This window comes from Peromyscus leucopus, chromosome 4 (assembly GCF_004664715.2).
Source record: "Peromyscus leucopus breed LL Stock chromosome 4, UCI_PerLeu_2.1, whole genome shotgun sequence".
Taxonomy (NCBI): Eukaryota; Metazoa; Chordata; class Mammalia; order Rodentia; family Cricetidae; genus Peromyscus; species Peromyscus leucopus.
The window spans coordinates 76,716,167-76,736,409 of NC_051066.1; the positions used below are offsets into that span (position 1 = coordinate 76,716,167).

Sequence of the window (20,243 nt, forward strand, 5' to 3'; positions counted from 1 at the left end):
CTCAGTTCCTTGCTGCATGAGCCTCAACACTGGGTTCCCAGAGCAAGAGACCCTCGCTAGGGAAAGAGTCCAGGGAGAGCATGGCCGAGACAAGCAGCGCTGAGACAGGTAATACTTTCATATATATGCCTTCCTGCTTTCTGACCCCTTTCCCATCGCCTGTTCTTCAAACAGGAAAGTTACTAAGAACCCTAAATGACTTGGCCTCGCTCTCTGGATAAGGCTAGTTATAATGCCAAGCCCCTACTTCTCCATAAACAGAAAAGAAACTATATGCCTAAGAGCACGGCGTTTTTTTTCAGAGTATACGGCAGGTGTGCATGCATGCATGTGTGTGTGTGAATTCCAAGTATTCAAATAGGCACTGCTTCGTTTAAATCCAGATGGAGAGTAGGCTGATCATTTCTGGGTGTCTGTATTGCCAAGGTGCCTGCCAAGCCTGCAGATGTATTCCCCAAATCAGCCAGCCTACTCAGAAGGGCAAAGGCAACACCAGTTTCCCTGAATTAGAAAGTCCAGACAGTTGTTCTCTGGAAACCATCCTACACCCGAGTTTTCCCAGCATCTCGGCCCTCTGGTCCTTGAGTTTAGCCATCCTGGAGTGAGACTTCTGCACACCCTAGTACTCTTACGCCATCCCCGCCTGCCACAGTAAAGAACTACAACTCCCAGCATGTCCCACGAGGTGTCATGTGGCGCGCCCCGCTTGCTCCTACTGTCACGTGACTCCAGAAAGATGGCGGCCCTGACAGCGGAGCATTTCGCGGCCCTCCAGAGCCTGCTGAAGGTATCTTGCAGGGGTGGGGACGCGTGCGGCGGCTGCCTTAGTCTCTGGGACTTTGTGCAAAGCAAGAATTGGGAATAAACAGGCCCTGGCTTGGAGCACTCCCGCTCCGCCCCCCTCCAGCCCCCAGCCAGTACTTCTCTGTGTGACCCTGAGAAAGTTGCTCAGCCTTTCTGAGCTTTTAAACAGGAGCAACAAAATTAATCACTCCCTGATATTACGGTGGAAGTTAAAAAATAGATAATCGATGTGAATGCATCCAAGAATTCGTGACTTCGAGTGGTTTTCCGGACTGGAGCACTGGGATGGCAATCAGTTCCCCATTTCATCCAGGTCTCTGCCCACACTGTCAGAGAAATTCTGCCCCTCTCATCGGCCCAGCCCCGGGTTGTGTGCGTTCTGTCCCACTGAGGTCCAGTTTTGGCCTGTGTGAGGGCTGAGACACTTTCCTGATCGTCTTTGGTAAGGTTGTAAGGTTGAAAGGGACATTCTTCTGGAGACCTCGTCAAGTTTGAATTACTCTCTGGAAGGGTAGGTTTGCCTTCCCTCCTAGAATTTATCACTAGCCAGCATCACGCATCTGTTTATAGTCTTTCTGAGGAACATGGCTTTCTTTTTGTTTTCCTTTCTTCTCTCTTCTCTAGTTGAAGGCCAGTAATGATACTCACGACAGTATCATCATCAGCCCTCTCCAGTATACACCTCCGCAGTAAGCATACACCTCCGCAGTAAGCCTTTGCTTGGTCCACTCCGGGAGGGTTTGTTGTTCACAAGTGTATCCCAACAAGCTGTACAACACCTGACACCTAGTATGTGCTGAAGAAGTACATTAGTGTAACAGTTGTGACTAGAAACCTAGAGTTCTCATGCCCAGCCTTTAACCTTCATTGTGGTCGACTTGAATCATTCCTTCTCCATGCCTGCTTAGCTTGGGACATTTCGTTTCCCTTGGTAAACTTAAAAAAAAAAAAGTACGTGATGTAGATATTGAAAATGCAGAAATCATGAGGGCATCACTTACTGACTACATACTTGTAGCCAACACTAGATCACAAACTGAGACAGCAGTACCCCCAGAAGTCCTTCATTGCCCCTTACTTCCCAGTAGTGCATTGCTTCTGACACAGTTAATTTAATATTGCTCATATGTGAACTTTACAAAAATGGAACACGTCAGCATATTCATTTTCACATCTGGCTCTCAGGCGTGATTGTGCAGCAGTAGCTCGTTCATTTTCTTGCTATTTCTATTTTTTTTAATTAAAATTTATTGTAAGTTAACTATAGAGTCACATAGTTGTAAGAAATATGCAGAGAGATGCCATTTACATTTTGTCAAGTGTCCCCTAATGGTGACTTCCTGAGAATCTACAGAACAATATCACAGTTGATACATTGATACAGTCAATGTAAATGACTTTGACTAAACTACAAGGCATTTCTATCAGTGTCAGAGCCCTGTGCTGGTGTCTTACGGCCATGCTCACTTGCAGTTGGCTTCCAGACCTCCTTTACACTTCTGTGTTCTTCTGTCATTGTTTTTCATTTCAAGAACTTTTTTACATCTCACTGTAGATGATGCTTGTGGATTGGCTTTCCTCACTCAGCCTAATTCTCTAGAGCAGGGTCACACATCAGATATCCCGCATATCATACGTTTACATTATGGTTTAGAACAGCGACAAAATTACAGTTATGAAGTAGCAATGAAATAATTTTATGGTTGGGGGGTCACCGCAGCACGAAGAACTGTATTAAAGGGTCACGGCATTAGGAAGGTGGAGAACCACTGCTCTAGAGAATCATATGAATCATGTGTGTCAACAGTTGCCTCCCTTTACTGCTTAGAAGTATTCTGTACTGTATTCTCTTTGTCAGCTCATTGGTCTATTGAAAGACAGGTAGAGTATTTCCAGATATTACAGATAAGGTTGCTAGGTCATCTGGAAGTTGCATGGTTTAAAGACATCTCCAAACTTTTCCGGTGTGCCTGTACTACTTTACATTACACCTGTACCAGCATCATCATTCGGGGTTTTCTCTATATCCTATCTGAATCGTTCTCATAAATGTGTCTTGGGTCTCAGTGTGTGTGTGTGTGTGTGTGTGTGTGTGTGTGTGTGTGTGTGCGCGCGCGCGCGTGTGTGTGTGTGTGTGTGTGTGTGCGCGTGCGTGCGCGCGCGCGTGTGGTCAAAGGACAGCCTTGGGTGTCAGTCCTTGTCTTCAGTCTTCTTTGGAGACAGGATCTTTCTCATCAGTTACTGCAGCATACACCAGCCTCACTGCCCAGGAGCTTCTGGGAATTCTCCTGCCTATCATTGTCTGACAGGAGCCCTGGGATTGCAGGCATATGTCGTGCTTCAGCTTTTGTGTGTGTTTTGGGGATCCCAATTAGGTCATCAGGCTGTGCAGCAACTGCTTTATCCACTAAGCCGCCTCCCCAGCCCTGTATCTGTCTTTTACATTTCACTCTGTGATCCATACTGGGCCAATTTTGTATAAAATGTGTGATACTTAGGTTGAGTGTGCTTTCTTAATGTCATATTGTTTCAGTACCGTTTGTTAAAAAGACAAATTTTCCTATGCTGAATTACTTTTGCAATTCAAGAATCCTTTGGGCATATCTGTGTAGGTTTGTTTCAGGGTTCTCTGTTTCCTTGATCTATGAGCTCTTCCCTCTGAATATGCCCAGGCTTGATCGCTCTAACTGTATAATAAATCTTGAAATCAGACCAGTTCTTCCTACTTTATTCTTTTTTTCTCAGAATTGCTTTGGCTGGGGAGATGGCTCAATCAGTCAATCATGTGTTAGGCAAGCATGGGGATGTGAGTGTAATAGCGAGACCCCACGTGAAAAAGCCGACGTGATGGTGTGCACTTGCAATCCCAGTACTGGGGAGGTACAGCTGGGGAAGGCTGGGCAGTCTGGGCTGTTTGGCTGGTCCAGACCGATGGTAGAACCTGTTTCAAAGAAGCAAGGTGGATGGCGCCTGAGGAGCCACCATGAGATTGTTTCTGCCTCGACATTCATGCACATGCCTGTGCACATGCATCTCCCAACACATTCACAGGTAAGTGAGCATGCACACGCGCGCGCACACACACACACACACACACACACACACACACACACACACACACACACTTGCACACGTTGCTTTAGCTGCTCTAACTCCATTGCCATTTAATGTTGGGGAATATTTTAAAAGTGTGTTGCATTTTTCCCTACTGCTTTTGTTAACAATTCAAAGATGTGTTTGATTAAATAAAATTAACCTGTGAGCAGGAGGCTGAGTCAGCAAGTAGCTGACAGGAACTGGTAAGGAGGAACCAAGTGTAGCAATGGTTTTTTAAGTGGGGGCTGAGAGAAGGACACTGGGTATTTTGGAAGCCACTAGCAAAGGGAGAAGATTAGCTACCTGCTATTCAGCCTCTCTGAGGGAGCAGAATTCTACCTCAGACCTTGAATTGTAAATTCTTTAGATTTAGATAAAGTTTCCCTTAGTAACTTTGGAAGAGTCGGTGCCTGAGGAACAGAATCCCCCCAGGCTTCGGCCCTTGTGGTGGAAGCTGTTGCTTAAGGGGAAGCCACTGTAGATAATAAAAAACAGTTAACATTTCAGCATACATATATTTTTAAATGTTGTTTGCTATATCTAAAATGAACTTGCTTAGATTTTGATAGGAATTGTTTTTAACCAATTAGGGGAATTTGCCCTCCTTGAAATGTTGAATCTCCCAGTACATAAACTTGATATGTCTCCATATTTATTTCACCTTTTCTGAGCTCTTTTGTCTGCAATGTGCAGTTGCAGCACAGAAGTTCTCATTCTTTGACCAATTGCAAAGGACGCTTTTAAAAATTATGTGCATATAACTTGACATGACTTCTCTCAGTGATAAGAGCATGACCTGAGAGTTGTGAGATGAAAAAACCCTTTCTCCCAAGCTTTTGGCCCATGTTTCATCACAACAATGGAAAGCAAACCAAGACAGTCTTCCTGGAGTACTGGGATACAAAGCAGAATGAGCAGAAGATACACTCTCAAGAAAGAAAAGAGGGAGGGGAGGGAGGAAAAGGAGAGGGTGGAAGAAAGGGAAGTGGGGAGATGAGGAGCCAGAACATACTAGAATGCTCTTCTCAGAATTGTAGATGGGAGAAGATACCCAATAGTCCTGTGAAAATATTGATACACTAGTTAATAATAGTTAAGGCCAAAGCCAGGGCACTGAAGCTGGAGCACAGTCCTTGCTCATCATCACAGTAGCCTTTGCTTTGTATTTTGAAAGGTGACATTTTCTCTGAGAAACATCTGTCCATTATTCCGAGTTAAGATGATTCAATGTTTGAATGCTGACCTTACAACAGTGTGGAAGTAATAGCATTGGGTCAAACCATACCTTGGATTTAGATCATCTCCTGGCTTGCAGCATCTGGGGCAGATACTTGAAATGACAGGTGGCAGTTCCTCAGCACCCAGTGAGCTAGGCAGCATTCAGTGGAAACAAGAACACTACTATCCAGTATACCATCGCCAAACCACAATGTTCCGTAGGTTAAGGTGTACTATATGTATATTCTAATTAGAGTATTTTAAAGGCAAGGCTGATGTAATCCCATGCTAAGTCAAAGAATGTCTGTGTAGAAATAAAGCTGGCATTTGTGTGTTGATTTTGTATGTCCAAACTTGTTGAATTCACTTATACTAGGTTTTGGTGATTTGGTGTATCCACATAGAAGATCATGTTTATCAGCAGAGACTTTTAAGTCTTCTATGTAGTCTGCATAGCCTTCAGTTCCTTCTTTCCTTTTTCTGGAGCTCTCGGGGTTTTTCTCGGAAGAGTGGCGAGAGTAAACAGGCAAGGACAGACACTGACTACTCGTGTGTTTATGGGGCTCATAGAAGCCCTGATGAAGATGTAAGGAGCAGATGAAGTCCTGAGAGAATGTGTATTATTGACAAGGACTCCAAGGCCTCAAACTCATGGGAATTGGCAAAACCTTCACTGGCTCAGGCTCAGGGACTTGCCAACGCCTTTGGTCTGTGTGCAGATGCTGACAGATGTTCCAAAAGCATCCACTGCAGCTTCTTCCTGCCTATGGAGACTAGCTAACCCCTCTCCCCCTGCTGTAAGTGATGAACAGGCCGAGGGTCCGTGTTGTTACATAGTAGATGGTGCCACTCTATCAGAGTGAGTACAACCCACTCAGTCCCAGACTTTCTGTACACATGTCTGTGTGACTCCTCTCTTCACTCCCTCATTACCCCAGTCAGGTTTCCAGAACCCAGCTATGCTGGACATAGTAGAGGTTGTTAACTAGAGCGTTTTTACAGAATGCATGCACAGACACACATCATGGTTCAGGTGTGGAGATCAGAAGACAACTTGCTGTAGGTGGAAGTTTCTATCCCATCCTCCAATTCCCAAATAACTGACACAGAGACTCAGTATTAATTATAAATGCTCGGCCAATAGCTCAGACTTACTACTAACTAGCTCTTGCACCTGAAACTAACCCATTTCTACTTATCTGTGTATTGCCACATGGCTTGTGGCTTTACCTGTCCTCCAGCACATCTCGCTCCCTCTGGGTCTCCTGGCAACTCCACTGACTCCGCCCTTCTTCCTCCCAGCATTCTCAGTTTGGCTGTCCTGCCTAGACTTCCTGCCTGGCTACCGGCCAGTCAGTTCTTTGTTAACCAATGAGAGTAATAGATATTCGCAGTGCACAGGAGGATTATTCCACAGCAACTTGCAGTAGTTGGCTCTTTCCTTCTACCACGTAGGTTCTGGGAAGCAAGCTCAGGTCCCCAGCTCATGCCTTTCTTGACCTGCCAAACCATCTCCTTAGTGGAGAGGGGTGTCTCTGTTTGTCTATGTGAAAACTTGGTGTTTAATTTCATCAAACATTTTTCTTGGTTTGTTTGAGATTGTGTGATTCCTCCTTCTTTGATCTGTAAAAATTGTGAGTTACATAGATTTTTCAAATACTTAACCAGATTTATATCCCTGGTTTACAACCCATCTGGCTGTAGTGTATAATCCAATATATATATTGCTCATTTCTATATGTTAATATTTTGCTAAGAATTTCTGTGTCAGTTTTTATGAGGGGATGAGGATCTGTAATTGTCTTTATTCCTCTCTTTCTCCTTCTTCTCCCTTTTTTGAACTGTCTATCTGGTTTGAATATTAAGGTAATTTCACCAGTAAAATGCATTGGAAACTGTCCCTCTGTTTTCTAAGAGATTTATAGAATTTTTAATCTTGAAGTGTTTGTTAGAATTCTCCAGTGAAGATGTATATGTCTAGAGATTTCTCTTTTGAGTTAATGCTGTGGATTCAATTTCCTGAGTAGTGACAGCTATTGTGTATCTGTTGCACATGCGGGGCGTTGTGACGGGGTTTTTGAGTAATTGGTCCATTTGTGGAAGCCGTCAGGTCTGCGTGTAGCCTCCCTTATCCTTTCGATGTCTGGCTTGTCATTCCTGCCAGCTCTTTGTTTCACCCACTTCCCCTGTCCTCTTATTGGGGAGTGGCCCCCGGATGTCAATTAGAGTGATGGATGGTGCTGCTTAATTCCTCTTCCTGTTTCATCGCTGGCTGGTTGTCGGTTGCTGAAGGAGGGGTGTCGCTGTGCCTGTTCCCTTTGGGAAGTCACCCGTTCTCCTTACACGTCTGTCAGTTACTGCTTCGTGGTCTGCAGTCCTCTTGTTGGTTGTGTACACATTCTGGTGTCTTCTTAGTGGACAACATCTTACAGCCTTTTATAAGACTGTCCTGATAGTTTTCTCTTTGTGAAGTGTGCTTTACCTGTTACCAATGTGGCCATCCCTGCTTTCCATTGATTGATGTTTGAATGGCATTCTCTATTCATCCGTCCACTCTTAGCCTGCCCATCCACTGGCAGATTATTAAATGCTGCCAGATCCGTGTATGCAGCATTTAATATTTTTCATCCACTCTGTCCATTTTTCTATTTCAGTTAGAATATTAGGTCACTTGGAGTTAATACAAATACCACCATGCTAGGGCTTCACTGCTCTTGCTGGTTTTCTGCTCATTCTTTAGTTTATTTTTCTTTTTTACATTTCTCCACTTTCCCATGGGTTATTTGAACATTTTAAAAAGAATTCTACTTTAGGGGCTGGGAAGGTGGATGAATGGATAACAGTGCCTGCTGTGCATGCATGAGGACCAGAGTCTGAATCCCCAACACTCAAAAGGCTATGCATGGCCGCACAGCCACTTACTGTGATCCCAGCACTGTAGAGAGCAGGGACAAGAGGGTCTCTGGGATGTTCAGGCTGCTGGCCTGGCTCCAAGTTCACTGTAGAGATCAGGACAAGAGGGTCTCTGGGATGTTCAGGCTGCTGGCCTAGCTCCAAGTTCACTGTAGAGATCAGGACAAGAGGGTCTCTGGGATGGATGTTCAGGCTGCTGGCCTAGCTCCCTAGTCTCAAGGGAATAAGAGGAGAGTGATGAAGCAGGACAGTGGACATCCTCTCTCTGGTACACACACACACACACACACACACACACACACACACACACATTCACGCACGTGCACACATACTCATGCATGCACACACATGCACCATGTATGCATGTACATTTACACACAGAATTCTACATTATCTGGGTTTCTAAAATGCACTTTTAATAGAGCCTTCTAGTCACACTGTGTGTATATAGTTTATCATAGTCTGTTGGTGTCCTCATTTTATCAGCTTGGATGAAGTCTAATTATAACACATTTGTGTTAAATATCTGCATTACATTTGAAGCTTCACCAAACAATGGTATAATTTTTGCTTAGCCTTCCAGTATAATTTAGAAAATGTATTTTTTTTTTTTTTTTTTTACATCTTTGCTTGTTCTTTTCTATCTTCATGTTCTAGGAAAATCTATAAAAGCACTGACTGCTATGGTCAGAAGGTGGCAGAAAACTAAAGAAAAGTGTCCTGCACATTGTTGATGCTGATGGTGCCAGGATCAGCTTGTAGAGCTCACATTCCGCTCTCATGGTCCTGTGTATCCCCAGCATGCAAGGAAGAGGCCAGGCTGTCTGGGGCAGTATGGCAGTGATGACCCAAGATAGTTTCAGTCAGGTCACAGTGGCCCCCCCCACACACACACATTTCACTCATTCCTTCTCTGTTGAAGAACTTGCTATAGCCAGTCTTCATGGCAGAGCTTCTGACAGATTATCTTGGTTTTCTTTCATTCCTGAAGGAAGTTTCGCTAGCAGAGGGTTCCAGGGCAACAGTACGTTCCATACCTGAGAAATAGTCTCTCTTGCCTTTCTGACATGAAAGCTGTTGACATTCTGGGTGTTTCTCACACTGCTTACAAGTTTTTTGTGTGTTTCACTTTTTTAAGTTTAATGTCTGGTGTGTCTTGGTGTGAGGTTTTTAAATTATGCTCTTTAGGGTTTACTTGGTTTCTTGAAACATTTACCATTAAGTCTGATTAAATTTGGAAAGTTTAATATGTTCTATTATTTCCTAAATGTTATCTATCTATATCATCTATTATCTATCCATATCTATCTATCTATCATTTATCTGTTATCTATCATCTATCTCTTATCTATCATCTATCTATCTATCTATCTGTCAATCTATCTATCATCTATTTTCCCTTTCCTCTTTATCTCCTTGCATGACTTAATTGGTACACTTGTTAGATCTTTTGTGGAGCCCTGCAGACCACCAAGGCCTCGTTGATTAGTTTCAGTCCATTCTTCCTCTGTTCAGGCTGGGTAATTTCATATAATGGGCTGTCCTCCATCTATCAATTCTTCACTGTCCCTTCCATGTTGCTGAGCTGGGTTTGTTCTCTGAGTGTTTGTTTGGGTTGTGTCTCCGGTATTTTTCATTTTGTTTGCATTATATTATTGTTGCCTTCTGGTTTTTTTTTGTTTTGTTTTGCCAGTCGTTTTATTTGTTTCAGGCATGTTTTTAATTAATGGAATATTGCAATCATAGCTGCTTCAAAATCTTGGTCAGATCATTTTAACGTCTTCTGAGACTGTCCCATCATGTAGCCCAAGTTGACATGCAACTTCTGATCTTATTTCCTCAGCTTCCTGTGACATCCATTCCCTCCACCTTTTCATCCATCTTGAAAGCCTCCTGGTTTCTGGTCACACGGGTGATGTTTATTAGAGCCTGGACATGTTCCTGTAATGTTCTGAGACTGTGCGTAGTATTTAAATCTTGCTTTAGCTGGCTTTCCCCGACACTGCTAAGACAGAAAAGGGGCATCTTTTGTCAACTTGACACAAGCACACTCGAGATAGAGTCATCTAGAAAGAGGGGATTCCAATGGAGATCATGCCTCTGTCAGACTGGCCTATAGACAAGGGCATTCCCTTGATCAATGATTGATGTGGGAGTGCCCAGGCCACTGAGAGTGGTGCTGGCCCTGGGCGGGTGGTCTCGAGAAAGCAGACTGAGGGGAACAAGCCATGGGGAACAGGCTGGGAAGCTGCTCCTCCATGGCCAAGCAGACGAAGCAAGCCATGAGGAACAAGTAAGCATTGCTCCTCCATGGCCTTTGGTTAAAGTTCCTTCCTCCAGATTCTTGCCTTGGCTTTCTCCTGATTGTGGACTGTAACCTGTAAGCCCAAATTAACCCTTTCCTCCCCAAGTTGGTTTTGGTCACTATCTTACTACAGCAAGAGAAACCTCATTAATCCTACCTGGAAGTAGAAGTCCAGATTCCCCACAGGGTAGTGTGGCTTGTTACAGGCCAGTGGGAATGAAGATCCAAGATCCCCTCTTATCTTTCCTGGATACCACCTGTAGAGTCACAGAACTTATAGAGTCTCTCTCTCTCTCTCTCTCTCTCTCTCTCTCTCTCTTCTCTCTCTCTCTCTCTCTCTCCTCGAGAGATATATATGGAATTTATTGGAATGACTTACAGGCTACAGTCCAATAATGGCTAGCTGTGAATGGAAAGTCCAAGAATCCAGTAGGTGCTCAGTCCCACGAGGCTGGGTGTCTCAGCTGGTCTTCTGCATATGCTGGAATCCTGGGGAAGTAGGCTCCAATGCCAGTGAGGGAATGGATGTGCTGGCAAGGCGAGGCAAGCAGAAGAACGAGCAATCCCTCCTTCTTCCATGGTCCTTATATAGATTCCCAGCAGAAGGTGTGGCCCAGATTAAAGGTGTGCCTTCCTGCCTCAAGATCCAGATCACAAGTGTGCCCTCCATTTCTGGATTGTAGTTCATTCCAGATATAGTCAAGTTGAAAACTAAGAATAGCCATCTCAGTCCAACCTAACAGATGCTGGGATTCCTTGCTGTAGGCTCACGGGACTTGCTGCTCATGGAGAGGCTTCCTCTCAGCCATTGCCAGCCTGGGTGATGTGTGTTCACAGTTCTTTATGTGACTGTCGTTGGGGCTGAAGTAGAGTAGTTTACTGTCTAAACATTTTCTGTCTTAGGAGGCTGCCCCTCTAGGGTAAGGTCTGGGGTCAGGCAAAGGGAAACCAAGAACTCCAGTACTGTGGCTTTCCCTGGGCCTCATCCTAGCAGGTCTGCCTTCTCCTCCATCCAGAGTTATGTTTGTTTTCCCTGAGTGCCCAGGGGTGTTGGTTCTCAGCAGGAAGAATAGGGAAAGGGGCGTCCAGTCTACTTCCCCAGAAGCAGACGTGTCCTCTGATCTTCAGTGTTAAGACACTCTCAAAAGGATCATAAAAGAACCAACACAAACGTTTGCAGAGTCTAACTTGGTGGACTTTCCACCTGTAAATTAACTCCTAGGCCTCCTCGAAAGACGTTGTCCGACAACTGTGCCAAGAAAGCTTTTCCAGTTCAGCCCTTGACTCACCGAAACTCTTGGATAGTACATGTTCCAGCTTGTCTGTGACCCAGGAGGAGGCCGAGCAAGTAAGTGTGGTGAGAAGTGACTGTCACCCGCCAGTCCTTATCACCTGTCACCTCTTTCTTGACTTCCCAGTCAGCTGCACGCCCAAAGGCATTTTCTCTTTGACACATTCGTTGACACTGTAGCGAGCCTTCGCAGTTTTGTAAAAATATTAATGAATTCAAAGGATTCTGTCTTTGAGCCTTTCCTTATGACACATAAGCCCCCTTATGATAAATAACCAGAGTTCCTGGCCATTTTCATTTCAGGCTTATTACCTAGGCAGTGTGGATAAAAAAAACCCCGACCTTTTGTGATTTTCGTGCTCAGCATGTGACTTGTGGATGCTGATGAACTAACTGTCACCTGAGTGGCTGTGGGCAGACCTTGCAGAGAGATCTTTGAGCTGGGCACCGAGGCCTGAGTGGCACTAGAGAGTACCCACTGCTGGGCTCAATCAGGCTCCCTCAGGGATGCTGTGTTCCCCACACCCCCTTCTTGTCTCTCCACCCCGTGACGCCTTCTACTCAGGTCATGTGATTTACGTCAGGCAGGTAAGAGGAAGCCAGAGTGACTCATGTTAAGTTACACAGCAGTGACCTGGTTGTCCATCCGGGGCAGATGTGCTTGACAGGACTGTCTCCGTCCAAATGGCCCTGCTGTTGTCACTTGCCTTTAATCTAGAGCTTTATTTGTGGAAATCAACCAGAGGAAAGTAAAAGGCAGAAGAAAGATTGTGGACTTAGTTTGGATGCCCTTAAAATAAATGCTGAAGCAAGGACTTGGGTACAGCTGGGTGATTCTAGGAAAACAGAGATAGGAGTCAGGAGAAGGTGGATGGAGACAAGCCCATCACAAAGCACATTGACGAAGTGGTCACTGCTGTGGCATTAGCTCCCACTGTCACTGCTGGAAGCTTCGATTCTCTTTGCTTCTGGGTTTATAGTCATTTATAGTCAGACAACCCCCATGGTATCAGAGAGAGCCGCAAAGCAGAGAAACAGTCACCTCCAGAGAGCTTTCTTGGGTTCAGCTAAGCATCATTATATTCCTAAGTGAGCTCCAAGCTACAGTCGGCTGCAGCTCTACAAGGACATTTGCGGGGAGGGCAGCCTCAGGATAGAGCGCTGGGCCGCTGGGCAGAAGCCCTGTGTTTGCTAGGCAGTGTCTACAAGGGTGTAAGTCGGAACACATAGCAAGGCAGGGTCCAAGACTCCTCTTTCACAGAGGGAGTCACCCACTGGCCAGGAGCTGTTTTGCTTTGATCTTCCAGGTGACAGCTAAGGGTAAGGACCTATGGTGCCTTCCACTTTAGGGGCATCGATGTCTTCTCTAACAACCCAATAAGCACAGGCTCCGATTCTTGCAAAAAGGGTGCAGCCTCACTCATGGAAGTATGGCCTAGTGTTTACACAGCCCTCTTAGTCCAGAGGCATTAGGCCAATACAGGGTTGCCTAGTAACTCAGCTGGCTTTGCACGTCTCTCAGGTTACCAGGGAAACGGCATCACAAAGTTAAGTGAAGGTCAGATTCTTCCACAGAAGGCAAAAAGATATATTTTCGCTCTGCCCACAGCTAACAAGTTTCTGACAAGCTGATGGCTTCCTAGGTCAGGTAGCTGCACCTGTCTTCTAGAAGGGCCAGGGAACTAGCAAAGGCAGCTGGGATGTCAGCGTCTCCTGCAGAGGCCCCACACTTGAGAAAACCCACGCATGTGGCTGTGGTGCTGTGCCCACGGGCGAGTGTATTGAGCGCCACCCCTGCCCCGCTGTGTGTGCCTGTACCCTCCTGCCTCCGCCCTGCAGCTACGGGGTGCTCTCTTTCTCCTGCAGCTGCTCCAGGCTCTGCACTGCCTCACCAGGCTGGTGGCATTCCGTGACCTGTCCTCTGCAGAAGCGATTCTGGCTCTCTTTCCGGAAAACTTCCACCAAAACCTCAAAAACCTGCTGACAAAAATCGTCCTGGAGCACATGTAAGTGTGTTCCTGAGAGTCCCTTCTAACTTGCATGTTTCTTGTTATCACTGTTCTTGTACTATTCATGTTCTCGTCATTACCGTTAGTATATTATATATTCTATTATAGACACAAAGCCTAGAAATAATGTACACGTGTGGGTGAAAATGCATGCAGATAAATGACGGAAGAAAATAAGATGCTTGTAACCCCACACTCAGAGGTTAGCTGCATCCATTTCTTATGGAAAGCCATTTATTTGTTTACTTATTTTTGTTATTTGAGGAAGGGGCTAATGTAGCTTAGGCCGGCCTTGAACTCCCTTTGTGGCCAAGGATGACATTGAACTTGTGTTCCTTCTACATCCACCTCCCAAGTGCTGGGCTTATAGGCTTGTGCTACCACTCCTAGCTTGAAGGTGAGACCCTGGCTGCTGTTTCTCATGGTGATAAATTGTGTACCCTAACAAAGCTTGCCTGAGGATCAGAGGACAGAGCGGGCCACTAGATTAGACAGAGAGGCCAGACAGTAGTGGCACACACTCTTAATCCTATCACTCTGGAGGCAGAGATCCATCTGGATCTCTGAGAGTTCAAGGCCACTCTGGAAACAGAGCCAGGCAGTGGTGGCACACACCTTTAATCCCAGTACTGGGAAGCACACATGCCTTTAATCCCAGAAAGTGATGGCAGGGCGGAGAAATTCTATAAGGCATGAAGAAACAGGAACTAAGGCAGTTCAGCTGAGACCCTTTCAGGTGAGGACTCAGAGGCTTTTAGTCTGAGAAAACAGGATCAGCTGAGGAGTTGGTGAGGTGAGGTTGGCTGTGGCTTGCTCTGCTCTTTCAGCTTTCACCCCAATATCTGGCTCTGAGTTTTTTATTAGAAGACCATCTAAGATTTGAACAACAGTTTCTTTTAGTGTATATATAGAGAAGCTGATCTTATGGTTTGATTTTTAACGAACAGGATTTTGCCATTTTATAGCTTGCTTATTTTTAGCAAACAGTATTAATATTGATGACACTTCTGTAAATGTTTACCCTTAGGGTCATGTTTAATAGTTAAATGTAAAATATATTCTAGCACATGGAGGAATTTGGTATAATTTTTAACAATTCTTTAAGGTTAGCCATTTAAGGTATTGGCAGTTTCTCCCAAAGACTATTTGCAATAGAAACTTCGTTATATATTCAGTTTTTCACTTACTGACTTAAAAGCCTTGCACATAGCGGGACATACTGGGCTTTGCCTTATATTGTCAAGCTGGCTACCAAAAACATTGTTCCAACCCCACCCCTTTTTTTGAGACTAGGTTTCTTTGTGTAGCCCAGGTTAGCCTTGCATGCGGAGTCTGTTGTTTGTGCTGCTGGATTAGAGGCATGCACCCCAAAACCTGGCCTCCCAGCACCGAGACAATTTCTCCTTACTTTTCTTTCCCCAGTTCTGTGAATGGGAAATGGAACCTCATTTTTTTTTTTTTTTTTTTTTTTTTTTTTTTTTTTTTTTTTTTTTTTTTTTTTTCATTTTCTGTGTGTTTTGGCTTTCATTTTAGCTCCTAGGTTTTTGAAATTAGAGATCTTGGTTGTCTTTTTCCTGAGTTTATTGGTCATTTTTAATTTCTCTTACGAATTGTCTGTATTTTCTAAGCTGGGAAGATGCTTTTCAACACGAATCTTAAATAGAAATGATTGTTGTTTAGCCAAAAGCTTTAAGGAGTCGCGCAGCGGTTATTGGTAATGGCTGTTTCCCAGGGCTTTGTTGCCGAGTTAGAACTCTCACGTGTGACCACTTTCTATTCTGTCTGCCTGGCACCTCACTCTGGGGCCGCTTGCTCTAGCATTGTGAGGCGTGTGTGGGGTGTTTTATGTAAGGTGCAGCTCTCGTAGCAGTTGCTCAGGGAGGGGAGAGTGGATTGGCCTCTTCTGTTTGTCTTTGAGACCAGTGGCACAATAAGACTGTGTGCGACACAGTAAACATTCTATACTGTCTTATTACAGGTATTTATGTGGAGGGCTGTGGGGCATGCCATGGTGCCATGGGGTCAGAGGGCGGCTTGCAGGACTTAGTCCTCTCTTTAGGTCCTCCGTTAGGGCTGCAAGTGTGTTTACCTTAGGCCTTTTGTGTTGTTGTGTTTTATGTTTTTTGTGTTCTGAGCTATGAAAACTCTCAGCGCTTGGGCCTTGCCCTCACTGAGCTTTGCAAAACAATGATAAGCTGCCTTCAGTAGGAGGGGTTTTTGAAGCCCTTTCAGGGTGAGCGGCCACAAGCCGGGTCCCTCATTATCAGAAGGCTTTTTTTCTTTGCGTTTCCACTGTTTCGTCCTCATCTCTTCCTTCAAACAGATCGACTTGGAGATCTGAAGCCCAAGCAAACCAGAGTGAGTACAGAACCCCACCCCACCCGCCGCCTTCCCCTGCCTTCCCTGCCTTCCCCTGTCCTCCCCTACTCCCCCCCACCCCCCCCCCCCTCCTCAGTGCCAGCTCTGAATCCCCCGACCAGGAACTTAACCACAGACCAAAGAGAACTATTCTAACCCCAAATCACACTCTGTGGTGTGCCTTTTAAATTTCCCTCTTGAAGATGATGATGATGATGATGGAAGCAAGTTGCTAAAACGTACAGAAATTCCTAAGCAGAAAGTATGTGTCAGTTAAGACAAAAAAAAATTGAGAGGGGAGCAAAGCGGGCTAATAGGAAGGAGGAGAAGGAAGGAAGTGGGTACAGGGTGTGCTGTGCTCAACATAGATGCACGTGACAGTGACCTTATGGAACACAGCCCCCTGTACAATGAATATAAACAGAATTGTGTGTGTATTGAGTTGCAAAAGGGAAGCTCAGTCATTGAAATTACTCCTGGAGGTTAGGAAGAGCGCGCTGCTGAGTGACCGCCCTTGCACTTGGGTTAAGCCAGGCCCAGCTGGAGCTGTCTGCGCTGACTCACCCAGCCCTCCCAGTCCCCTGCAGTCCAGGCTTCTAGAGGAGGGGGTCAGCAAGTGTGGGGCTCGCATTCAAACGAAGGCCATTTCATCTATAAACCAGGTCTCTAGCACGGTCACTGAAGCTGCCCTCTCTCTGACTCAGGCCATGGCCACCTCTCTGCCGTGTGTCACTTGTCATTCTCCCCCGACATCCAGAGTGTGGGTGTGGGTGTCGCAGATGCACCCACTGGGAGTCAGCGCTAAGGACAGGTGGCCGCAGGCCTACAGCCCCCTGTCATTGAATCAAAGCTCAGGAGAGACAGGTTGTAGAAGCCCTGACCAAAACCGTCCCCTCCAGTCTCTCTGCCGCGCCTGCTGGACCTGGACTGGAGAGTGGACATCAAAACCTCCTCAGACAGCATCAGCCGCATGGCCGTCCCCACCTGCCTGCTCCAGATGAAGGTATGCCCACTGTGGTCATAATGAAATAGTAAAAGCGGGGGTTCAGAATGACAGGTGCAGGGCATTGTGTTTCTTCAGTGATGTGCTGGTGTCTGAAGGTGTCTGACTTTAACAGCAGGGCTATGCATGTAGATGTCAGCCAGCCCTCTGGATCTGTCAGGTAGCCTCTCACCAGCTTCCTGTCCAATAGAGTTGGGCCGGCACTGTTGCAGTAAGCCCAAGCTTCTGTTGGCGGTTGATCGGTCAGTATTTCACTTTCCTATTCGCATGCCCTGTCTTGTTGTCTCCATCTTAGTGTTCTGTTCTGGGACCCTGCAAAGGCACATGCCCATTTTGTAGGGTTTGTGTACTTGAAGTTAGAAGAGTGTAATTCCACTTTACCAGACCCCCTTTACCAGATGTTCTTCAACATCTGTAGAAGATGAGGAAGTGTCTTTAACAGGTCCCTTTCAAAGTATAGTAACATTTGGGGCCGGCTGTGGGAGAAGCTGGCAGTGGTGGCGCACGCCTTTAATCCCAGCACTCACTCGGGAGGCAGAGGCAGGAGGATCTCTGTGAGTCTAAGGCCAGCCTGATGTACAGAGTTCCAGGACAGCCAGGGCTACACAGTGAAACCCTGTCTCAAAAAACCAACCCCTACCCCAAACGTATAGTAACATTTCATGTCCTCCTTTAATATCAAAAGTATATCTGGAACTTTTCTGTGTCCAGTTGTTTTATGCATGCCAGGGAGCCCATCGTTAAAGTGCGGTATAGACGGGTAGGGTTTTCTCACTTGAGTGCTGAGACCCAGCATCAGAGGTAAGTGAGCCTTCACTCACCCATAGTGTGGAAAAGGAAAGTGAGCCAGGCCTTTAGAGCATCTCCTTCATTGCCAGCTGCTAAAGTGGAAGGCTGGCATTCTCTGCGCACTCAATAGCGACCTTCTCTTCAGTGGAAGGCTGGCATTCTCTGCGCACTCAATAGCGACCTTCTCTTCGGGAGCCAGCAGAACTGAGTAGGGCTCCCTTTCAGGGAGAAAGAAAGACAGGCACCTTTGACTTTCGGGACCATGTTCTTCTTGCAGATCCAAGAAGACCCTAGTCTGTGTGGAGACAAACCCTCCATCTCGGCTGTGACCATGGAACTGAGCAAAGAAACGCTGGATACCATGTTAGATGGTCTGGGCCGAATCCGGGACCAGCTTTCCGCTGTAGCCAACAAATAGGCCAACCAGCTCCCGACCTGGGACGGTGCGGCTCTCAGCACACGGGCTGCCGGGGCAGATGTCGGCATGGAGGGGCTGCTGCTCTTCGGAAGGCACAGTGGGGGAAGGGAGCAGCCGAACCCATGCCATTCTTCCTCTTGCTCAGTTTGTTTCTCTTCCTGGTGATGAGCAGGGGCCTCCACTCCTGAGAAGGCCCCGTGTGGAGCTGACTTCCTGCCGTGGCTGTGTGAGGGAACATGTTCTTTCTATCAGCTGCCTGTGCCTGCTGCTGTGGGAAACTCGGCCCAAACTGTGGAGCTTGCCTAACGAGCTCCCCTCCAGCTCTACTCAGAGCTGAGTTCCTTTCCAGCCCTGGGGTACATGGAGGGAATCGGGTGAGGCCAGCAGCGCCTGCTCGCCCGTCCGTCCGTCTGTCCGAGAGGCCGGCAGACATACCAGAGTGCGGGCAGCACCACAGCGAGACCCTCAGCGCCTCCCCTGAGCTGTGAGCCTGCTGGGCCGCAGCGCCAGCCCAGAAAACTGAAACCTGCTATTTGCCACTGCTCCTGGCGAGAAAGTGGAAAAAGTTGGAAATAAATAACAGTTTTATGATTCTGGTCCTGATTCTTTTTACTTGAGTTGATGTCTTCAGCCCTTGCTACCTCTCATCTGGACAAATGACCTTAGCTTCTTAATTCCAAGCTAAGCTCACAACTGCGTGGTGGGAGCCAGTGCAGAGTTAATGAACCTCACCACTCTCCTGCCGTTGTCCGTCAGGTAAAACAAAGCAAAACAAAAGAAACAGGGTTAACAGTCAGGAGAGGCACTCCTCAGAGTTTGGCCACGTGAGAACAGCTCTCTCGCGTGCCTCACGTGCCATAGGAGCCCGTGTCTGGGAACCTTTACTCCTTCAACAATGTCCACAGTAGCACATGCAGCCTTGTTGGTGCGTGCGTGCGTGCGTGCGTGCGTGTGTGTTGGGTGTGTTGGGTGTGTTGGGTCGGGTGCTGCAGGGAGGAGGTAGCACCCGCTGGTGAAGAATATAGGCTTGGCAGCCAGGCAGCCAGGCTGGGAAGACCGCCCTGCTTCTTGATGGTGATGCACTTGACCTCTAAGGATCAATTCCTGCCCACCCCTGCTTCCCTTTTTTAATTAAGTAGACACATAATTGTATCTTCCATATAGGACTGTGTAGATTAAATCGTCTAGCACACCTGAAAGCACTTAGCCCTGGGGCAGCTAATAGGCCCGAGAACGTTAGCGGTGACTATTAATAGAGGCAGCCGTGGGAAGCTCTGGACGCCCGTTGCAATTGTCTAACCAACGGGGTTGGTGTGAGGATGGATGCTGTTATCCTCCCTTTATGGAGGAGACGGCCAGCCCATGGAGGTTCAGCCACCTGCTGGCAAATGGCCTCGTTAGGATGTGGGGCCTGCTTTCTCTCTCAGACACAGGACTCTGCAAGGGACAGGAAGTTCTTTAACTGGCTTGGTTTGGAAAATCCGAATCTGAAGATAAGAAATCTAACCCCTGGCCACCCAGTGAGATCCTGGGAAGTCAAGACAACCCTCTGAGCTGCTCATGCCGAGCAACCTGATCTCAAAGAAATATTTTTACTAATTCTTTGAGAATTCCATACAATACATCTTGATCATATTCACCACCACCCCTTTCCCACAAACTCCTCCCAGACCCGCCCCCACCTCTCCATCCCCTCCCAGCTTGTGTCCTCTTTTTTGTTTTGTTTTAAAGATAACTGGTTAAGTCCAGTCTGGGCTGTCTACACACTCATGGGTTCCAGCCATCTCCTGGTGGATGATTAGCTTAAAGGGGCCACACCCTTAGAATGGACTCTTCCTCTCCCAGAAGCCCTAGATTGTCGGTATCTCCAGCTAGGAGTGGGAGATTGCTCCCCTCCCCCTCTATCCTGGCATGCTGACTGGCTTGGTCTTGTGCAGGTCTTACCCTGGCAACCACAGCTGCTCTGTGTTCTTCGGTACAGGGTTTCGTCATATCCAGAAAACACTTCGAGTCTGGTCCTCTGACTTCAGGCCCTTACG

At 46.6% G+C, this 20,243-nt stretch overlaps 1 protein-coding gene across 3 annotated transcripts; it reads left to right on the top strand.

Moving 5' to 3' along the window:
- Positions 1-715: 715 nt before the first annotated feature.
- Commd9 (COMM domain containing 9) lies at positions 716-18,800 on the top strand. Of its 3 annotated transcripts, XM_037205040.1 has the most exons (7): positions 716-787; positions 11,559-11,684; positions 13,494-13,633; positions 15,960-15,994; positions 16,894-16,997; positions 17,876-17,890; positions 17,938-18,057. In XM_037205040.1, exons 1-7 carry the CDS (start codon positions 737-739, stop codon positions 17,992-17,994), a joined length of 528 nt encoding a protein of 175 aa, XP_037060935.1. In that variant the 5' UTR covers positions 716-736; the 3' UTR covers positions 17,995-18,057. The 3 variants fall into 3 exon arrangements, with proteins under 3 accessions (XP_037060935.1, XP_028750864.1, XP_037060934.1); XM_028895031.2 differs by lacking the exons at positions 17,876-17,890; positions 17,938-18,057 and adding an exon at positions 18,064-18,800; XM_037205039.1 differs by having other exon boundaries at positions 17,876-18,057.
- Positions 18,801-20,243: the final 1,443 nt, after the last annotated feature.